At 36.2% G+C, this 16,517-nt stretch overlaps 2 protein-coding genes across 3 annotated transcripts; one reads left to right on the forward strand and one right to left on the reverse strand.

Moving 5' to 3' along the window:
- Positions 1–5,545: 5,545 nt before the first annotated feature.
- LOC130737963 (ubiquitin-conjugating enzyme E2 2) lies at positions 5,546–11,897 on the forward strand. The gene is made up of 6 exons (XM_057589866.1): positions 5,546–5,703; positions 5,988–6,124; positions 6,221–6,246; positions 7,166–7,255; positions 7,344–7,432; positions 11,502–11,897. Exons 2-6 carry the CDS (start codon positions 6,000–6,002, stop codon positions 11,628–11,630), a joined length of 459 nt encoding a protein of 152 aa, XP_057445849.1. The 5' UTR covers positions 5,546–5,703; positions 5,988–5,999; the 3' UTR covers positions 11,631–11,897.
- A 1,378-nt stretch (positions 11,898–13,275) lies between these two features.
- On the reverse strand, positions 13,276–15,955 carry LOC130738034 (uncharacterized). Of its 2 annotated transcripts, none has more exons than XM_057589957.1 (6): positions 15,708–15,955; positions 15,519–15,618; positions 14,686–15,052; positions 13,967–14,504; positions 13,722–13,759; positions 13,276–13,630 (listed from the first exon to the last, which is right to left on the reverse strand). In XM_057589957.1, the coding sequence occupies exons 1-6, from the start codon at positions 15,754–15,756 to the stop codon at positions 13,586–13,588; spliced, it is 1,137 nt and encodes a 378-aa protein (XP_057445940.1). In that variant the 5' UTR covers positions 15,757–15,955; the 3' UTR covers positions 13,276–13,585. The 2 variants fall into 2 exon arrangements, with proteins under 2 accessions (XP_057445940.1, XP_057445987.1); XM_057590004.1 differs by having other exon boundaries at positions 13,276–13,633; positions 15,708–15,954.
- Between the last annotated feature and the right edge of the window lie 562 nt (positions 15,956–16,517).

Below are 16,517 nucleotides of genomic sequence, written 5' to 3' on the forward strand. Positions count from 1 at the left end.
GGTATGGAGAGTGTGGGGTGCGGTTTTGAGAGAGAAAGGGAAGTTAGAGAGTGGGAAAATGAAGAGTTAGGGGGAGAAAAACACTTAAAACAGCCCAAGGCCGTGTTCTGGGCGTTCAAGCGCTAGTCATGGGCGCTTGAGCGCCACTGGGTGCTCCAGAAACAAAAAGTTTCTGTTGAGCTGGCGCTGGAGCGCCCTGCCCAATTCAAAACTTGTTTTTTTTTAAACAACTAAAAAGGATTTGAACAAAAGGTAAAGAAAAATAAAAAGAAGAAAAAGAAAGAATGAGTTGTCTCCCATTTAGCCCTAGGTTATAGTCCTAGGTGGACTCTCCTTCCTATGGTGTTAGAAAGGAAATTCCTTACCATTGATCAACTTTCCACAAGTGCAAGGAAGGAACCTTGCACAAAACCTTTGAAGTAAATTCTCCCATGATGCAATATCTTTTTACTCATCAAACCAAGCTCTAGCTCCCTTCGTCAAGGAATGAGGGAAGAGTTTAATCCTCAATTCATCATTTGAAACACCCACAATCTCGACAAGAGAACTAGCTTGGGTAAACTTGACCATGTGAGCATGCAAGTTCTCGTACTTAGACCCCCCATACTTGTTTCCACTTACAAGCTTGATGAGAGTCGGATGGAACTCAACATCTTTTCCTTTAACCTTGGGGGTCTCTTATTTATCCTTTGGTAAGCTTCTAATCACATCACAAACAAAGTCATCAACATGGTTAGTCTCTAACATGAGATTGAAAACAGAAAATCTTACCTTGTCCTTACCAACTCAGAGAATGAGATGACCCTTGTCGACATCAATCTTAACTCTACCATGAGCTAAGGTCGCCCAAGAATGAGAGGAATCTTCTCATCCTCTTCCATGTCAAGCACAACAAAATTCATGGGAAACACATACTTGTCCACCCTTATCAACACATCCTCCAGGATCCCATAAGGTATTTTTAGGGATAGGTCCGCCATTTGCAAGGAGAGCATAGTTGGTGCAAACTCTTCTAGATTCAATCTTTCAAGCATAGTAAGCGGCATCAAGTTGATGCTCGCTCCCAAATCACAAAGTGCTTACACATCCGCCAATCCTTCGATCTCCCCCGGAATAGTGAAACTTTGTAGCTGGTCCACAAGCAAGGTAAGTAGGTCCATTACCGACCGGTCTTTCAACCAACAAATTCAAATATTTGAATATACTTTTTTTTTTCAATTATTAACATTCTTCCGGGGTCTCTTCTTTTCCTTGGCATTTTTCACTGCAAGATGGCACTACATTCTTCCGTCAACATCACTGTTTCATCAACCTCCTTCAAACTCCTTCTCTTATGTAAGATGTCCTTCATAAACTTAGCATATATAGCCATTTGTTCCAAAGCATCGGCAAAAGGAATATTGATATGGAGTTTTTTTAAAACATCCATGAACTTTGAAAACTTTTTGTCTAAGTTCTTCTTAACCAATGTTTTAGGGAACAGAACCTTGCTAGTTTCAGGAGTAAGATCAATTACCTTTCCCGCTTTGATAGGCACAACAACTTCCCTCTCAACTATTTCCTATATTTTTTCTCCCTCTACTTTTTTCTTCAATTCATTCATCACTCTCCCATTTCTAGTGGTCACAACAGAGGCATTTTCTTGCTTAGGATTGGGGATAGTGTCGGAAGAAAATTAACCTTGAGGCCTCTCAGCTATTTGCTTGGCCAGCTGGATTGGATATGAATGCATGTGTTTTTAAGTATCACAAAATAATTGTAATGATCAATCAGGTAATTACCAAACGATGAAAATTAGTAGAATATTACAAATTATAATTTGTAAAAATCTATTAATTTTCACCTTTTGATAAGTACCTAATTGATGAATATACAATTATCTCATTATTACTGCAACACATAAAGTTTTTTATTTTTGAAAAACTTTACATGGAACTTTACATGGAACTTAGGCAATAGAATAGAAAATATTATCACGAAGAGTGCACCGAATTAAAAATTAAGTCTTTTACAACAATAACACATATCATCCATAGTAAAGAAGGTATTTTTTCATCCCACCGTCCCAAATAAATTAATACACAAATTAAATTTTTTAAATAAATAACAAATAAAATAACACAATCATAACCATATTAATTTCACATAAGTCTGCATAATTTCGGCTGATGTTTGAACTGCTACAACAAGGTCTTGAAGGCTGTTTTGCCTTAACGGATTCATGCTACTGTTGCTGATTTTTCCAGGAGCTTATTCTTATTTTCACAGATTTATTTTGTGCCCCTCTTAGTCTAGTTTTCTAGCCTCCTAGTTTTTATGATACTGTTACCATATGCAATGTTGTTAGTCTCTTGTTTTTCCTTTGATGATGTTCTTTTTGGTTCTGTTCTTGTATTTGCTTTGTAAAAGTACCTCTGTACTGGGGTTGTGCCATTATCTTTTATATAAATTGTTTGGTTTGTCCAAAATAATATTACATATAAAACATAATCAATAATACAATTTTCTACGAACCTTAATGAAACTTTGTAAACTATATCTCGCAAGTATTGGAAATACAACAAAACAAAAAAAATAAAAAATAAAAAAATAAAAAATAAAAAAATAAAAGAAAAATATTAACAATAATAAAAAAAATTGAGCACTTGGTGGTATGCTCTAGCAACTCAAGATTGTGGATGCGCTTTTGGTGGTTTGCTGCCTAGTGTTGGCATATCTGCCACTGATTCTGTTCATTTTCTTTTGTGTGCTTTTTGTTGTTTTTATAAGCTCGCGGTTCTTGGGGCTATCTAGTGTTTTTTTTTGTATTTTATTTTTTATTATGTTAGCTTACTTTTGTATCTTTAGAACTATGGTGTGCCTACTTGAGAAGGGTTGTACTCAACTTATCTATTTCTTTCAATATATTTATCCTTTCTAAAAAAATAAAAAACAATGAAACATAAGAAGATGAAGAAAATGAGAGAAGCGAATAGAGGTGTGAGTGAAAGTGATGAGCAACGCTCATATATATAAGTTACCGACAGTTTTAGTTGTCACTAAAGTCATCGGTAAGTTATATAAAGGGTTCGCTACAAAGGTGTTATTCGTCGCTAAAGCCACTAGTAAGATCTGGGAGAATGGCGGGAAGATTTAATGCTTCAAATGAAACTGCGAAAATGTTCGCTAAAATGGACAATGGAGTTACTGGCGGTTAAGGTCGTCGGAACCTGTCGGTGGAATTGCCGACAGTCTTGACCATCACAAACACCGTCTAAAACTTCCCGCCAATGGTTTCGCACGGAAAACCCTTTCCTGCCAACGCTTCCCACCAATTATTGATGAATTTCTTTTTTTAAATGTGGATATGCATTATTGACGGTTAAGTCGTCGGTAACTAGGGGTGTTCAAAATATCCAATTTCATTAACCAATCTATAACCATATCGAAAAATATCCAATTCATATATAACCGGTTTTAACTTATCCAGTTTTTAAAGTAGAAACCAATTTGGATAACCAATTTTAAAATTTGGTTAAAAAACCGGTTTATCCATAACCAAAACCAAATTCAAAATTTTTATTTTTTATTTCAAAAACCTTTGGCTAATATTATCAATCTTATATTCAATTCCATGTTTCAACTCTCAACCAGATGAATGAACCCTAACCCTAATTCCCAAATTTTCCAATCGAACTTGCCGCCGCCGCATGACCACCACCGTGTCCTTCCTCTTCTTCGTCCCAAACGCCGCCATCTCTCCGCCTCAGGTTCTCTTCTTCTTCTTCTTCTTCTTCTTCTTCTTCTGTGTGTTTTGTTGTGTGACTGTTATACATCTTTTCATTTCTTTTTAATTTTTTGGTTTTTCCTTGCTCCTCTCAAAAACGCTGAAACACGATTTGTTGGTTTCTCTCTCCTTCACAATTTCCTCATCTTCCACTATCATATGTTCGCTGCTCCAACCTTTTACATTCTTCAGCTGCTGCTTTTTTTTATCGGTGAGTTTCTATGCTCTTCCATTCCACTGTACTTCATCATTATCATGTTCTACAGTTTGGATTTTTTTAAAAATTGGTTTTGAACTAAATCCATATATTAAAACAGGTTTAAAACAGAATCGGTTTAAAACTGGTTATAACCGTAGATATCAAAATTGGTTCAGCTAAAAAATCTAAATTGTAAAACTGGTTTTAAAATGGATATGGTTTGGTTTTTTAACCAAACCAAACCAAACCATGAACACCCCTATCAGAAATCATCAAAATTAGCAGCGGTTACTGAGCTGTCGGTAAATAGTCGTCAGTAATTTGATGTTTTTTTTATAGTGTATGGAGGAATATCATTAAGGTTGAAGATATCCTTCGAGGAGGCCTTTTCTTTCGCCTCATGATGGGTAATTCATCTCTCTGGCATGTTGATTGGATGACACGTTGCCTTATTTGTTATCTAGTTGATTCCATCCATATTAGTGATGTTGATAAAGTGATTGGTGATATTTGGGTCAATAGTTCTTGTGGTCTTACTAGTTTGAGCATAGTCTTACTTGATTTCATTATCTGCACATCAAGAATTTTTAAGGCATTGCTTGTTCGCTATATGAAGATGCTTGGGTATGGGCAAGGCAAAATGATGGCGTTCATTATACTTTATCTACTTATAAATAGTTACATCAATCTCTTTTTCTTCCGACTTCCCCTTAGTCTCGTCTTTGGAAGCTCCTTAAAGTTTCAGAGATGTTTAAATTTATGTTATGGCTTGGTCTTCAGTATGCTCTTCTAACAAATGTGTTGCGCTTTACAATAGTTATTGCAACATCTTCGCCTTGTCCACGATGTTCATCCCCCTAGAAGAAATCTTACACTATTTACATGATTGTGCTTTATTCTAAGGAGGTTTTGCTAACTGGCATTTGTATACACACATACACATTACAAAACAAGCTACCTAGCATGCTTTATTCCACTTGAAACAAGGTAAATCTAAACAAAATACATGAAATCAAACATAACCACCAACAAAAAGTGAACACCAAAACTCCATCCAAGAGGTGCACATATAACGCCACTAAAACAGAAACCAAGACAAGTAGAAGACAATAATGCTAGAGAAAAGGAGCGCTCAACAACACATGCTGATGCTACGGAGGTGACGTTGGTGGCAGATAGTGGTGGTCGCAAACAGTGGTTGTAGGTGGAGGCCGCAAGGCAACCGCAAATGGTTGGTTCACATGGTGAAAAGGAGAGGTTGATATGGACAAATGTGGAAAAGGAAATAGTAGAGCAAAAAAAACCTTCGTAGAGGAACTCTCAACTAGGGTTTTGTGGGTGGTAAGCACAGTGTTAGCAAATTGTCTTCTCGGTACAAGTTGAATGTCGATGGGAGTTACCGTCCTCCTTTAATTTTTTTGGTACCATTTTAATTTCAGTCTTAAAAAAAAGATGAAAGTTTTTGTTTTTTTGAGTGAGACAGTGATTAGACAAGACCCAATCAAATCCAACCCAACTTGCAACTCAATCCAACCCCCTTTTATTCTGCTTTAATTTAAATTAATAAAATAAAATAAAATAAATAAAAATCAAACGAATAAAAACTTGATAAATAGCATTTGTCTCACGCTCACAACCCTCCCTCTCCTGCGTTTGATGATCCTCCTGTTATCATCGCCACGATAATCTCAATTTTCCCTCGCCCTTCTCAACCCTCGCTCTCGCTCTTCCCTTCCTGGTAATTAACCTAATTTTCCTTTTCTTCAATTTTAGGGATTCAAATTCAATTCAATTACTTCCTATTTGTTCGTCTTTACAATTGCATGCTCGTTCGTTTCCCTGTTTATACCATCATGATTTGAGATGGAGATTGTGGATCTGTGTCAAAACCCTTTGTTTCTTTGATTTTGTTGTTCCTCTGAATTTTTTGCTTTTTTTTGGGTTAAATTCTACGTATTGTGTTGTGATTGAATCTGAGTCTATGGTATTTTCCTCTTTGTGGGTGTTGTTGGTTTTTTGTAGGTGGTGGTGAAGATGTCAACTCCTGCTAGGAAGAGGCTGATGAGAGATTTCAAGAGGCTGCAGCAAGACCCGCCTGCAGGAATCAGTGGTGCCCCACAGGATAACAACATCATGTTGTGGAATGCTGTCATATTTGGGTGGGGATTCAAACTCCTTTACTTCATTTTTTTTTATTTTCATTAATCACCTTGTTTAGTTATTGATGGATAAGCAATTTCTGCTTTGGATTGCAGTCCTGATGATACTCCATGGGATGGAGGTGAGTCAATTCTTGCTCTGGAAGGAACTCTTATCTTGAAACAATTTTGAAACATGAATCACATCTTGTGTGTTATACTTATACCAATTTTTTGTATTTGAGCTTACTTGGAATTCTTGCACTGGAAGGAACAGTTATCTGGTTTTGAAACATGTCTCACATCTTGTGTGTTATAATTGTACCAATTTGAGGAGTTTACTCGAAATATTGTTGTGAAATGTATCAAAGCCTGTTCATACTCAATGATTTTAAGTTAAATAGATATCTAGGTATTAAATGAAATTTTTTCTAGGGCTGGCAATTAAATGTTGCTATGTAGTTTTATGGCATTTTATTAACACCCCCCCCCCCCCCAAACCCTCCTCCCTCTCTCCCTCACACACAAACAGTTCTGATTCTTCATAGTATATTTTCTTGTTCGGATTTGTCTCCTTTTTAGTGGCAAAGTCAATTTAGAGGATAAAAAGGGCTATTACAGCATTTGGCTGAATATTGACCATGGCGGTGCCATGCCAGATATTTGGCAGCGTTTTTTGTTATGCATGTGAAAGCATATGATTATAATTACGACTGATAATTACTCAATCAACGATTTTGAAGACTTACTTTACCATCTAAAGTGACTCCTTGCCCACTCTAGGGGAGTCAAACTCGTCTTGTTGATACTCTATAACTGAACCTATTATAAATTGTATGATTGTATCTACACTTTCTGACTTTCTTGAGTAATATATTTTATATCACTAGAAAGTATTAGCATAATTCTTTTTTCCTCCATGGATTTGTGCTATACTCTAGTTTTCAAAAACTAAATGAAAATTGAGTACGCATGGTGGGGTAGTCTGTGTATTTTCTGTATCTTCATATTACAGTATTGTGGTTGTATTTACACTGACATGTTGACTTTTGAGTTATTCAGGTACGTTCAAGTTGACTCTCCAATTTAGTGAGGATTATCCAAATAAACCACCAACTGTACGATTTGTGTCTCGAATGTTTCATCCTAATAGTAAGTTTTTAGGTGTAAAATCTTTACTTCTTATGATTGAATTAGCACTGTGGATGTACACTAATGTCATTTTTTCCACTTTGTATAGTTTACGCAGATGGAAGTATTTGTTTGGATATATTACAAAATCAGTGGAGTCCTATATATGATGTAGCTGCTATACTCACATCTATCCAGGTATCTTCTAGTTTTTAACTATAGTGAATGATACTTGTATTCCTTTTGTATATTTTGCAAATGAACTAAAGAAACATATCTTGTACATCGTTCAACCTATGTCAGAAGTTTCAGTTTTCAATCCAAGAAAGTTATACTCGTCTCTGCGACATTAGATTCTTGTATCTCTGGATCTGTAGTTCTGTACTGTTTCATACTTTTGTGCACAGATGGAAATGAAATCCAGTCACCCTGCACATGTTAGGAATCCATGACGGATAGAGAGAAGAAAAGAGAACTCTTATCACTTAAATGAAAATGAACAAAACAAGGAGAAAGAGTTCTCCTATTCCTCTTTTATAAAAACTTTCTAACTTATCTCCATATACCCCTATTTATCTTACTAATACCCCCTCTGGCCGACTTACCTGTCTCACTGTCCCTATCTGATTTCCCCCAATTATGTCTTCCCAATTGTCTACACTAACAATCCACCCCTCTTCCCCAAAAGGTGATTGTAGTGAATAACCAAATATAATAGTTGGACTAAGTCAAATTGGTAATTTTTCTTGCATGTCCCTTTGGAGCCCAGGTATCACATATACCCCCAAAATAAAAAGCCTTGAAGACTAGAAGAAAATCCCCCTATACCTAACAAGATTAAGTGAATACCCAAAAGTGTAGTCATTTTATTACGCCCTGAGTTTAACCTTGCCCCCAAAGTTGAAATTATGGAGGTGGAAATGAACCTGAGTTAAATCCTCCCAAATGGCTTTTCGAACAGCCTTTTTTAGGTTGGATTCTTAAACAGCATGGTACATGTGAGAGATTGTTCTAGGAGCTGATGCTGAAATGCAAATGCAGTCATCTGCTTGTGGATGAAATATATTTTCAATGGACATTTTGGCAATTCATATACTTGTGCTTCACCCCTTAGTTCAAAAATTGGCCTCAGTTAGCGGGTTTACTATGTCCCAACACCGTTTCGTGAATCCAAATCTGAGAAGATTAGGCCTCATCCCTTAAGGTTAAAATACTGAACCATGTTCTGGGATTTCGTCAAGCCCCTTATTCCATGATCCTTAGGATTTGTTGGTGTTGCTGTCCTGCACCGGGTCTTGCTCCAATGAACATGTGAGTGAATGATTTTCCACACCATAAAAAAATCTCACAACGTCCCTGTTATCTTTGTCATGAACCTGTCATTCTAAAATCTAACGTTGTTTGGTGAAAGAACATAGTTTCCCCATCTATCATTATCATCCTTCTCTCTCTCTCTCATTTCTATGTAACTTTAAATTAGTGTTGTATTTTGATGTGTTGTATCTTTTCTGTTTCCTATCATATTCAAGTTTTGTCGTATCCCAGATACCATGATGTGTCAGTACTCAGTCCTTGCAGGGATAGAACCATCAATAAGGAAATATGATGTAACATGTGAAGTTGAGAAGAAATAAAAGTAGAAAAATAAAAACTGGAAGATTCAAAAGCTAATTTGTAATAGTGTGTGTGGATTTTCCTTAGCAAGGCTTAAAAGCACTTTCAAAGAAATTCATGTCTCAATAGGAAGTGATTTTATGTGAACGTAACGGAAATCCAAACACACTATTGAGCTTCTTTTGGGTCTTTTGAATACAGCCAATTGCATTTTACTGGTTTTAGTTTCACCTCTGGTCCCCTGTTACTGGTGGTGGATCTTGACAACCTCCAGTTAGGGATGTCAATCAGAAGGGACAGGGAGTGTTCCCTTGCCTTCACTAGTAAATTTGTTTCCTGTCTTTTCCCTTGTCCCTGCCATAGGGGGAATCCCCATCATAGCCTATCTCTAATAAGAAAGCAGGGATTCACGGTTATATGTATCTAACTAAATTTAGGGGGGAAATAATCTAGAACAGTGTTATCAAATCGCGATCGCGGACCATTGCGGTGAGCCAAAAATCCGCTATTTCGGTCGCTATTTGGCGGCGAATAGCGGAAATAGCGGCGTCGCGATTAGCCAAAAATCCGCTACGCTATAGCGGCATAGCCGCTATTTGATAACACTGATCTAGAAATGGCCTAGCCAAAAGAATAGAATGTAGAAAGTGTAGCATCACTGTCCTCATCTTTGTCCTACAACATAAGATTTCAGAAGTATATAAGTTTAGTAGTATACAGCTGTCTCCAACAAGCATAAAAAAAAAACAAGGAGCAACATGAAATTCAACAGTAAGTTTAATAGTTTTCAGTTCAAATCATGATATTAAAATGAAACTTAAATTTCTAAAACGTGTGTGCATGCATGTACATGTCCGTGTTGTGTTGTTTTTACTAAAAGACATTTTGTAGTATGGTTAATGGACCTCTAGCCCTGTTTATTAATAGGGAGAAACTGCATCCCTACCCCATAAGGGTAGGAAACCCTCCCTTTTCATTTCTTTTTAACTCGAGGCGGGAATAACATCCCTCCCGGGGTCAACAATATATAATGTGTAAATTCAATAGTTAACTGGGGAATATCATTCACAAGTTGAGGAAGTTGGAATGAGATTAACAAAGAGGGTGGCTCAAAGGATTGAGAAGATAGTGATGGTTCTTCATTGGGAATAGGAGATTCTAGGAGAGAACATCTGTAACTGGGTAGTTTACTGGAAGCCTATGAAGTAGGGGGACTTAGGGATTATAATTTGTAAAACTAGTAGTGGCTAAACCTAACTGATTGTGCTACTTCCCTTCGGAATCGTGCTCCCTTTGAAATAGGGTGATAAGGACTGTGGTTTACTGTCACAATGGTTGGTGATGCCAAGCTTGGGGTCAATACTATGTAGATGCTGGAAGTTTATTTTGCTGCTAAGCCCTCATTTTATCCTTTGACCTGTGCTTTTTCTGAGCGAAGAAGTTGGGGAAATCTCTTTTCTCCATCCATGCATACGACATTAATTATTTCATTTTCTATTGAACTTTTCCTTGAAATTTTAGTTTTTCTCACAACTGATTTCTATACTAATTTCTAAGATGTTTTTGCTTAAACCAAACTTCATTCAGATTTATAATCTTTCTCTGCAAATTTCAGCTTTAAGTAAATCCTCTTAGAAATCAACTCCTCTCCGAAGTCGAGGCTTTTGTTTGGATATTGTATTTGACAAGATTAAATAGCAATTATTTGGTATACAATACAGATACTCACACTACTTGAGTTCGTTTTTATGCTATGTTCTTCACAAGTGAAAAAGCAGCTACCACATTTTGTACTATAAGGTAGCTTGGCAATTTAGGTTCTGTTTGGATGATGGGTTTAGGAGAGCAAGGGGAGGAAGTTAAAGGCTTATGGTTAGCTTAATAGCCTTCCATTTCTTGTAAAAAGAGGGGAAAAGAATGAGGGATTTTCAGACTCTAAAGCCCTTCTCTTATGCAGTTATGCATATTTGGAGTTCCCCAAATTTGGAGGGGTCTTGGATGAGAAAACAAATATATATATATATATATATACACATATATATATATACATATATATATATATGCACACTTCCCCCGTTCAAGTTGCAAAAATAAATTTGTAATTTACATTGTAATTAATCATTTAAATTTGACAAACCTTCCGTTTCCTTTCCTTTGTTTTCCTTACTCTTACTTCCCCTTGAACCTTGTTCTTTCCTGTCCCTCCAAACTCCTTTGGAAGTCGCCTTCTCTGTCAATTGCAGAGCCCCTTGGAGTAGGAGGGATATTAGGCCCTTTGGAAATGTGTTATGCTTTATGGAACATGCGTATTTTCTTACTTCCCTCTTACTGATCTTACAAGCAATCGTGATCCTAATTCCTAACGGAACAAGTTTTCTGTTGAGATGAGTATTACTCAGGCACAACAAACTAGCCAAACAGTGCATCTATGAATAAACAGTAAACACTGAACACACTTGGACACCATTGTGCTTGTCCAAGGGGTCATCTTCCAAAGTCTAGTGTTTGGCATAGCATTCATATCTAAATTGGCAGATGTTTTCATTCATATCTAAATAAATTCTTTTACCATATATTTTCTCTTAATGGTTTTCTTTTTCCTGTGTTGATCCACATGTTATAATTATTTTCTGAAATCATTCTTTCTTGACAGTCATTGCTTTGTGATCCCAACCCAAACTCTCCTGCAAACTCCGAAGCAGCTCGAATGTTTAGTGAGAACAAGCGTGAGTACAACCGCAGAGTGAGGGAAATTGTGGAGCAGAGTTGGACAGCAGACTAAGTTCATCCTCATATGCACGTGGGTGCATCGAAGGTGTGAATTAGGTTGCGGTAGCACCTTCAAGAATCATTGTGCAAAAACTTATCAAATTTATATTACTTGCTGATCTGAATGATAGGATAATATATCTTTGATATTGTAGTAGTGTTTGAATTCCAAATGTCAGTTCATGTAAAATAGAATTGTGTGTCAATTTATTTTGGATTGTTGTCAACAATATAAATTTGTAGTTTGCCGAATTGGTTATGATCACAAGGATTTGTTAAATAGCTTTTACTTGGTCGTGCATTAGATGGTTACTCTGCCCTTGTTGTAGTGATTTTGCTTTCAACCATCCATTGTGAACTTGATTTTTCTTATCGGTATAGACTTGTTCAAATGCAGTTTTAGTTTTCTGTATTTCAAAACCGTTTTTAGTAACTGTTTTAGAAAATTGTTTTTCAAAAGAAATACAGAAAAAAAGTGTTCAAATAGATTTTCTCTACCAATAAAAAAATTGTAATTTCAAAGTTATCTTTCAAGCCCATATTCAATATTTTGATGTGAAACTCGTGTGCTAGACCAGTGCCGCTCATTACGTTTACCTCATAACAATGCTTGAAGTGAAGTTTGCCGAACGGTTAAAAGTTTAGAAAATTTGCAGGGTTCATTGGCCAACCCTTAGATGATAAAACAAATTACACAAATCACTGTTAACGTTACTAGAACCACATCCATTTTTGATGCCCTGATTGTGTAAAGTTTTTTTACACCGTTAACCAATTAGATTTCTTGAATGTGGGAATTATAGATTTTTTATTTAATTAAATTGAGTGACATGCCAAATCTTTGAAATCTGATTGGTTAACGGTGTAAAAAGATTTTACACAAACTCATTTTAATTGTAAAACTTAAACATATGGAAAGTCTTAACATTAAAGTGCTTTCTGATTCATTTCCACTAAATCATTTTTCAATTTAATTTTTATCTATCTTTTTCTTCCATTTCAATCTATCACTATCATATCTTTACTCTTTTCTTCTTATATCTCTCTTCTCTCCACTTCATTTTTTTTAGAGCATCTCTGATGGAGGTTGCTTAATTCAGTTGGAGCATTTTGCTTATTTTAAAGCACCATTGGAACAACATAATATGACAGTTTGGTTGCTTAAATTTAAGCAACAGTTGCTTATTCTCTTTCTTATTGTTTTTTAACTAAAAAATTATATTTTTTTTTCATTCATTAACTTGAATAATATAAATATATGAGGTATAGTGAGACCCAACCAAAAGTAAAATAAACAATTGTAGTTGGAGAGAATTCTGTTTGGGTTGCTAAAATCCTATGTAGCAATTTGGGGCCACCATAATAGTGTTTAAGCAACCCTGCATGAGAGATGTGAATGAAACTTTTTCCGAAGGGTAAAGGTGAGCCTAAACCGTTAATAGAAAAGCAGCATCTTTAACTATGTGATGTTGCCTAAGAAGTCATGGCAAGACGTGAATGAAACTAATAATTCCATAATGCGGAGGATAATTCATTTCTTAGTAATTATTTTGAAGGGCAGGGGAAGGTGATATCATATCACTAAATCATGTTTCAGTAGTATATAATGCTTACAACCTGACATTTTCGAAGGATAGCTGAAGGGTAAAACATTTACGAGATGAAATGGCTACTACTAATAAATTCAAGTCAGAAATCTGCACTCACAAATATTACAAATTCAGCTATAGATATGGACATTAGACAAAAACCACAAGATTCAATACAGTTTGGTTTGATTAGGGACTTTGTAATAATAAATAACAGGACACAGCCACAAAATATAAGATGAATAGCAGCCTTTGACAGCAGACAATAAAAAACCATTTTCATCTGAACTCATAAGCAAGCTCCACATAGAAGACGGGCAGACATAATTCGAAAGTATGAGAATCACAAAAATTCAGAAATCCAAGCTTGAAATATTGTTTACAGGACTTCTACCATGCTGACCTCTTCATTGGTCTGAACGTCCTACTAGAGAAGAGAAATAAATCCTTAGCTATACATTTCAATGCATCAGCTTGCTAAAATTAAACTATAAACTTCTTAGTAAACTGTTTACCTTATTTTCTTTGTTTCCCTTTGGAGTGCTAACTGGAACTGTGAGCAGAAAAAAGATAATAACAAGCATTTAGACAAGCTGAACTAGAAATATCATAGATATCATAAACATATTTTGTTGTGCACACTTAGGTTTTAAAATGCGGTTTAAAACCACAATTGCGGCCGCAATTGCGCCTGCAACAACCAACATTTATCCGCAATTCCGCAACGCAACCGCAATTGAAAACCCTAATGGTCACTCACCTTTTACATCAGATTTCTTTCCCTGCCTCCTGACCATGCCCTTATCCTTACTAGCCTCTTGCTTGCTTGGCTTCTCAGAATTTCTACCGGACCTACGATTCCCACTGTCTAAAGCAGGCCTTGGAGTTTTGGAGTTGGTGCTAAGCTTTCCTCGCAACCTGGATCCAGGACTACCCTTTTGGCTAGTCTCCTTCCTGTTTGACTCTATTGCAGGAGTAGTGAGTTGAGTAGATTCAGTGTTCTCCTTCTTGTTTGACTCTATTGCAGGAGTGTTGAGTTGAGGTTGAGGAGAATCAATGTTCAAGCACTTGGGTTTCAATTTTCTAGCCTCCATGGTAGAAGAAGAGCTATGCACATCATCATCAGACGATCGGTTTCCGTCTTCCGGAACCTGTGAAATAGTTTCAGACACCTGCAACTGCTCTATGTTTTCTGAGATATTATATCTTTCAAGTAACTCTTTCACAGATTCTCCAAGCTCAGCAAGCTGATGTCTGCTCACATAAGATTTTAGCTCTTCTTGCATTGACTTGAGAGGCTATGATTGATCAATCAATAGAAACATAAATCATAATCTTTAAAACAAAGAAAAATAGCATATTGGTTCAACAAATGAGCAAACAAAAAAAAGGGTTTTCATATTGAACACAAGTGAGTCTACCACAACAGGTCCATTAAAAATATAGCTGATTATGTAAATGTGCCTGTTTTTATTGTACCTCACATCCTGCCTCCAAAGCTAGTTTGAAGAAGCCAAGTGAAATTGAGTGTTTGGCAGCAGATTCAGAGAGCTTGATCTGGTTCAACCAATATGAAGGTGAGGTTAGAAGATTTAACTTCACTCTGCTAGATGTCCTGGAAATTTCAGAAATGGGTGTTGTTTTGCCTCTGCCTTGACCATAAGGAGTTCTGCCTGTCCTGGTCTCAGAGATTGGGGTAATGTTGCTAGCCACCTTGTGTCCTGGAGTGGGAGATGCTTTGGCAGGATTGGAGAACCTTCTGGGTGGTTTGGCACTACCAGACTTGTCCTTGGCAGAGAAGTCTAGAACACCCACACTTTTGCTTACAGTTGAAGCATTTCCACCCCTTAAACAAAAATGTGAAACAGTGCTTCAATTTGAATCCACAAAGGGGGAAAATAGAAAAATCAAAACTTTTCAATTCAATTTCCTAGAGAAAACAGTCCTAACACCAAACACAAATAATTACTAATTAAAAAGTATTGGAATTTGTATCTCTTGCAAGCTTCAGTTTGTAATGGATTCCCTACTGTCACGAATAGCTTAGGTTTTAAGACAAGTCTACAAACCCATCTTGATAAAAAATATGAGCAGACTAATCTTAAGTTTTACGATCTAGATATTGTGAATGCGTGAATGTAGGGTAACCCAAATCCCTTAAATTTAAATGGTTGGGACATTTGCTTTTATAGAAAGAACCAATTGGCGGTTAAGAATTCAAAAAAACAAAGAAAAAAGTAACTTGTTCATGAACCGTAAACAAGTGCAAGTGCTGGTTAGAAATTGAGAAGAGAATGCAAGCATGTAAGTACCTTTTGGACTCAGAAGAATTGGGAGCAGACGGCTTCTCTTCCTTGGATTTAGTAACGGAGCGGAGCGCGTACCTCTGAAGCTTGGGTCTGGACGAGTTTCCTGAATCACAAAAGCACAGAACAAAAGATTTAGGTTGTTGTTGTTGAATACACATAACATGCATAAAATTAAAACAGTGTTTGTGTTACCAGAAGAAGTAGCAGAAGAGGGTTGTTGATCTTTGACAGGTTCTTCCATATCTGATTCTGAATTCTGAATTCTGAATTCTGAGAATTGAGATAGATGCAAGACGCGTTATTATGTGTCTAAAGGGGATTTATCTCTGTCTAATAGTCTTCTTTAGGTTACTTCTGGGCGGGAAATAAACTTGAAATTTGGGACGTTGTGATGCTGACGTGGAAGGTCTTTTATTTTCAAAGACAGTGAAGGTGAAGCCAATTAGCCAACTAAGGATTTGATGGAATATGGTGCGTTTTAAAAGAAAAAGAAAAGAATGAGATGCACGCTAATGAAAATTATTCAATGGATGGAGATGGACCCATGCATCAAACGGATATAGGCTCAAAGGCTCCCTCTAATATTCGAATTTCAAATTTGAAATGATTTATGCAAATATTCAATGGGAGAAAATAAGAAACTGCTTTTCTGTTGGTTGAAACTTGGATACTGGGATCAACGGTTATCAACCTTCTCATTCAACCGCCTTACTTACTAGAAAAATTGCCTATAATTATTTACAAAAACAAATATTATGGTTAAGTATATTTTTGTTCTCGGTAAAAAATAAGCGGATTTTGATTTTAGTTTCTAGAATAAAAATAAAAATAACATTTTCGCGTTTAAATTTTGTTTGGATGTAGAGGTGAAAATGAGATGAAAAGATGTAAGAGAAAATGATATGAATGGAAAATGAGTTGATTTTAAATTGTTGGGAATGGAGAAAAAAGAAGAATTAAAGGTATATGATTGTCAGTGCAAACTTAGGACCTATTTTGTGG

Source organism: Lotus japonicus, chromosome 1 (genome assembly GCF_012489685.1).
Source record: "Lotus japonicus ecotype B-129 chromosome 1, LjGifu_v1.2".
Lineage (NCBI taxonomy): Eukaryota > Viridiplantae > Streptophyta > Magnoliopsida > Fabales > Fabaceae > Lotus > Lotus japonicus.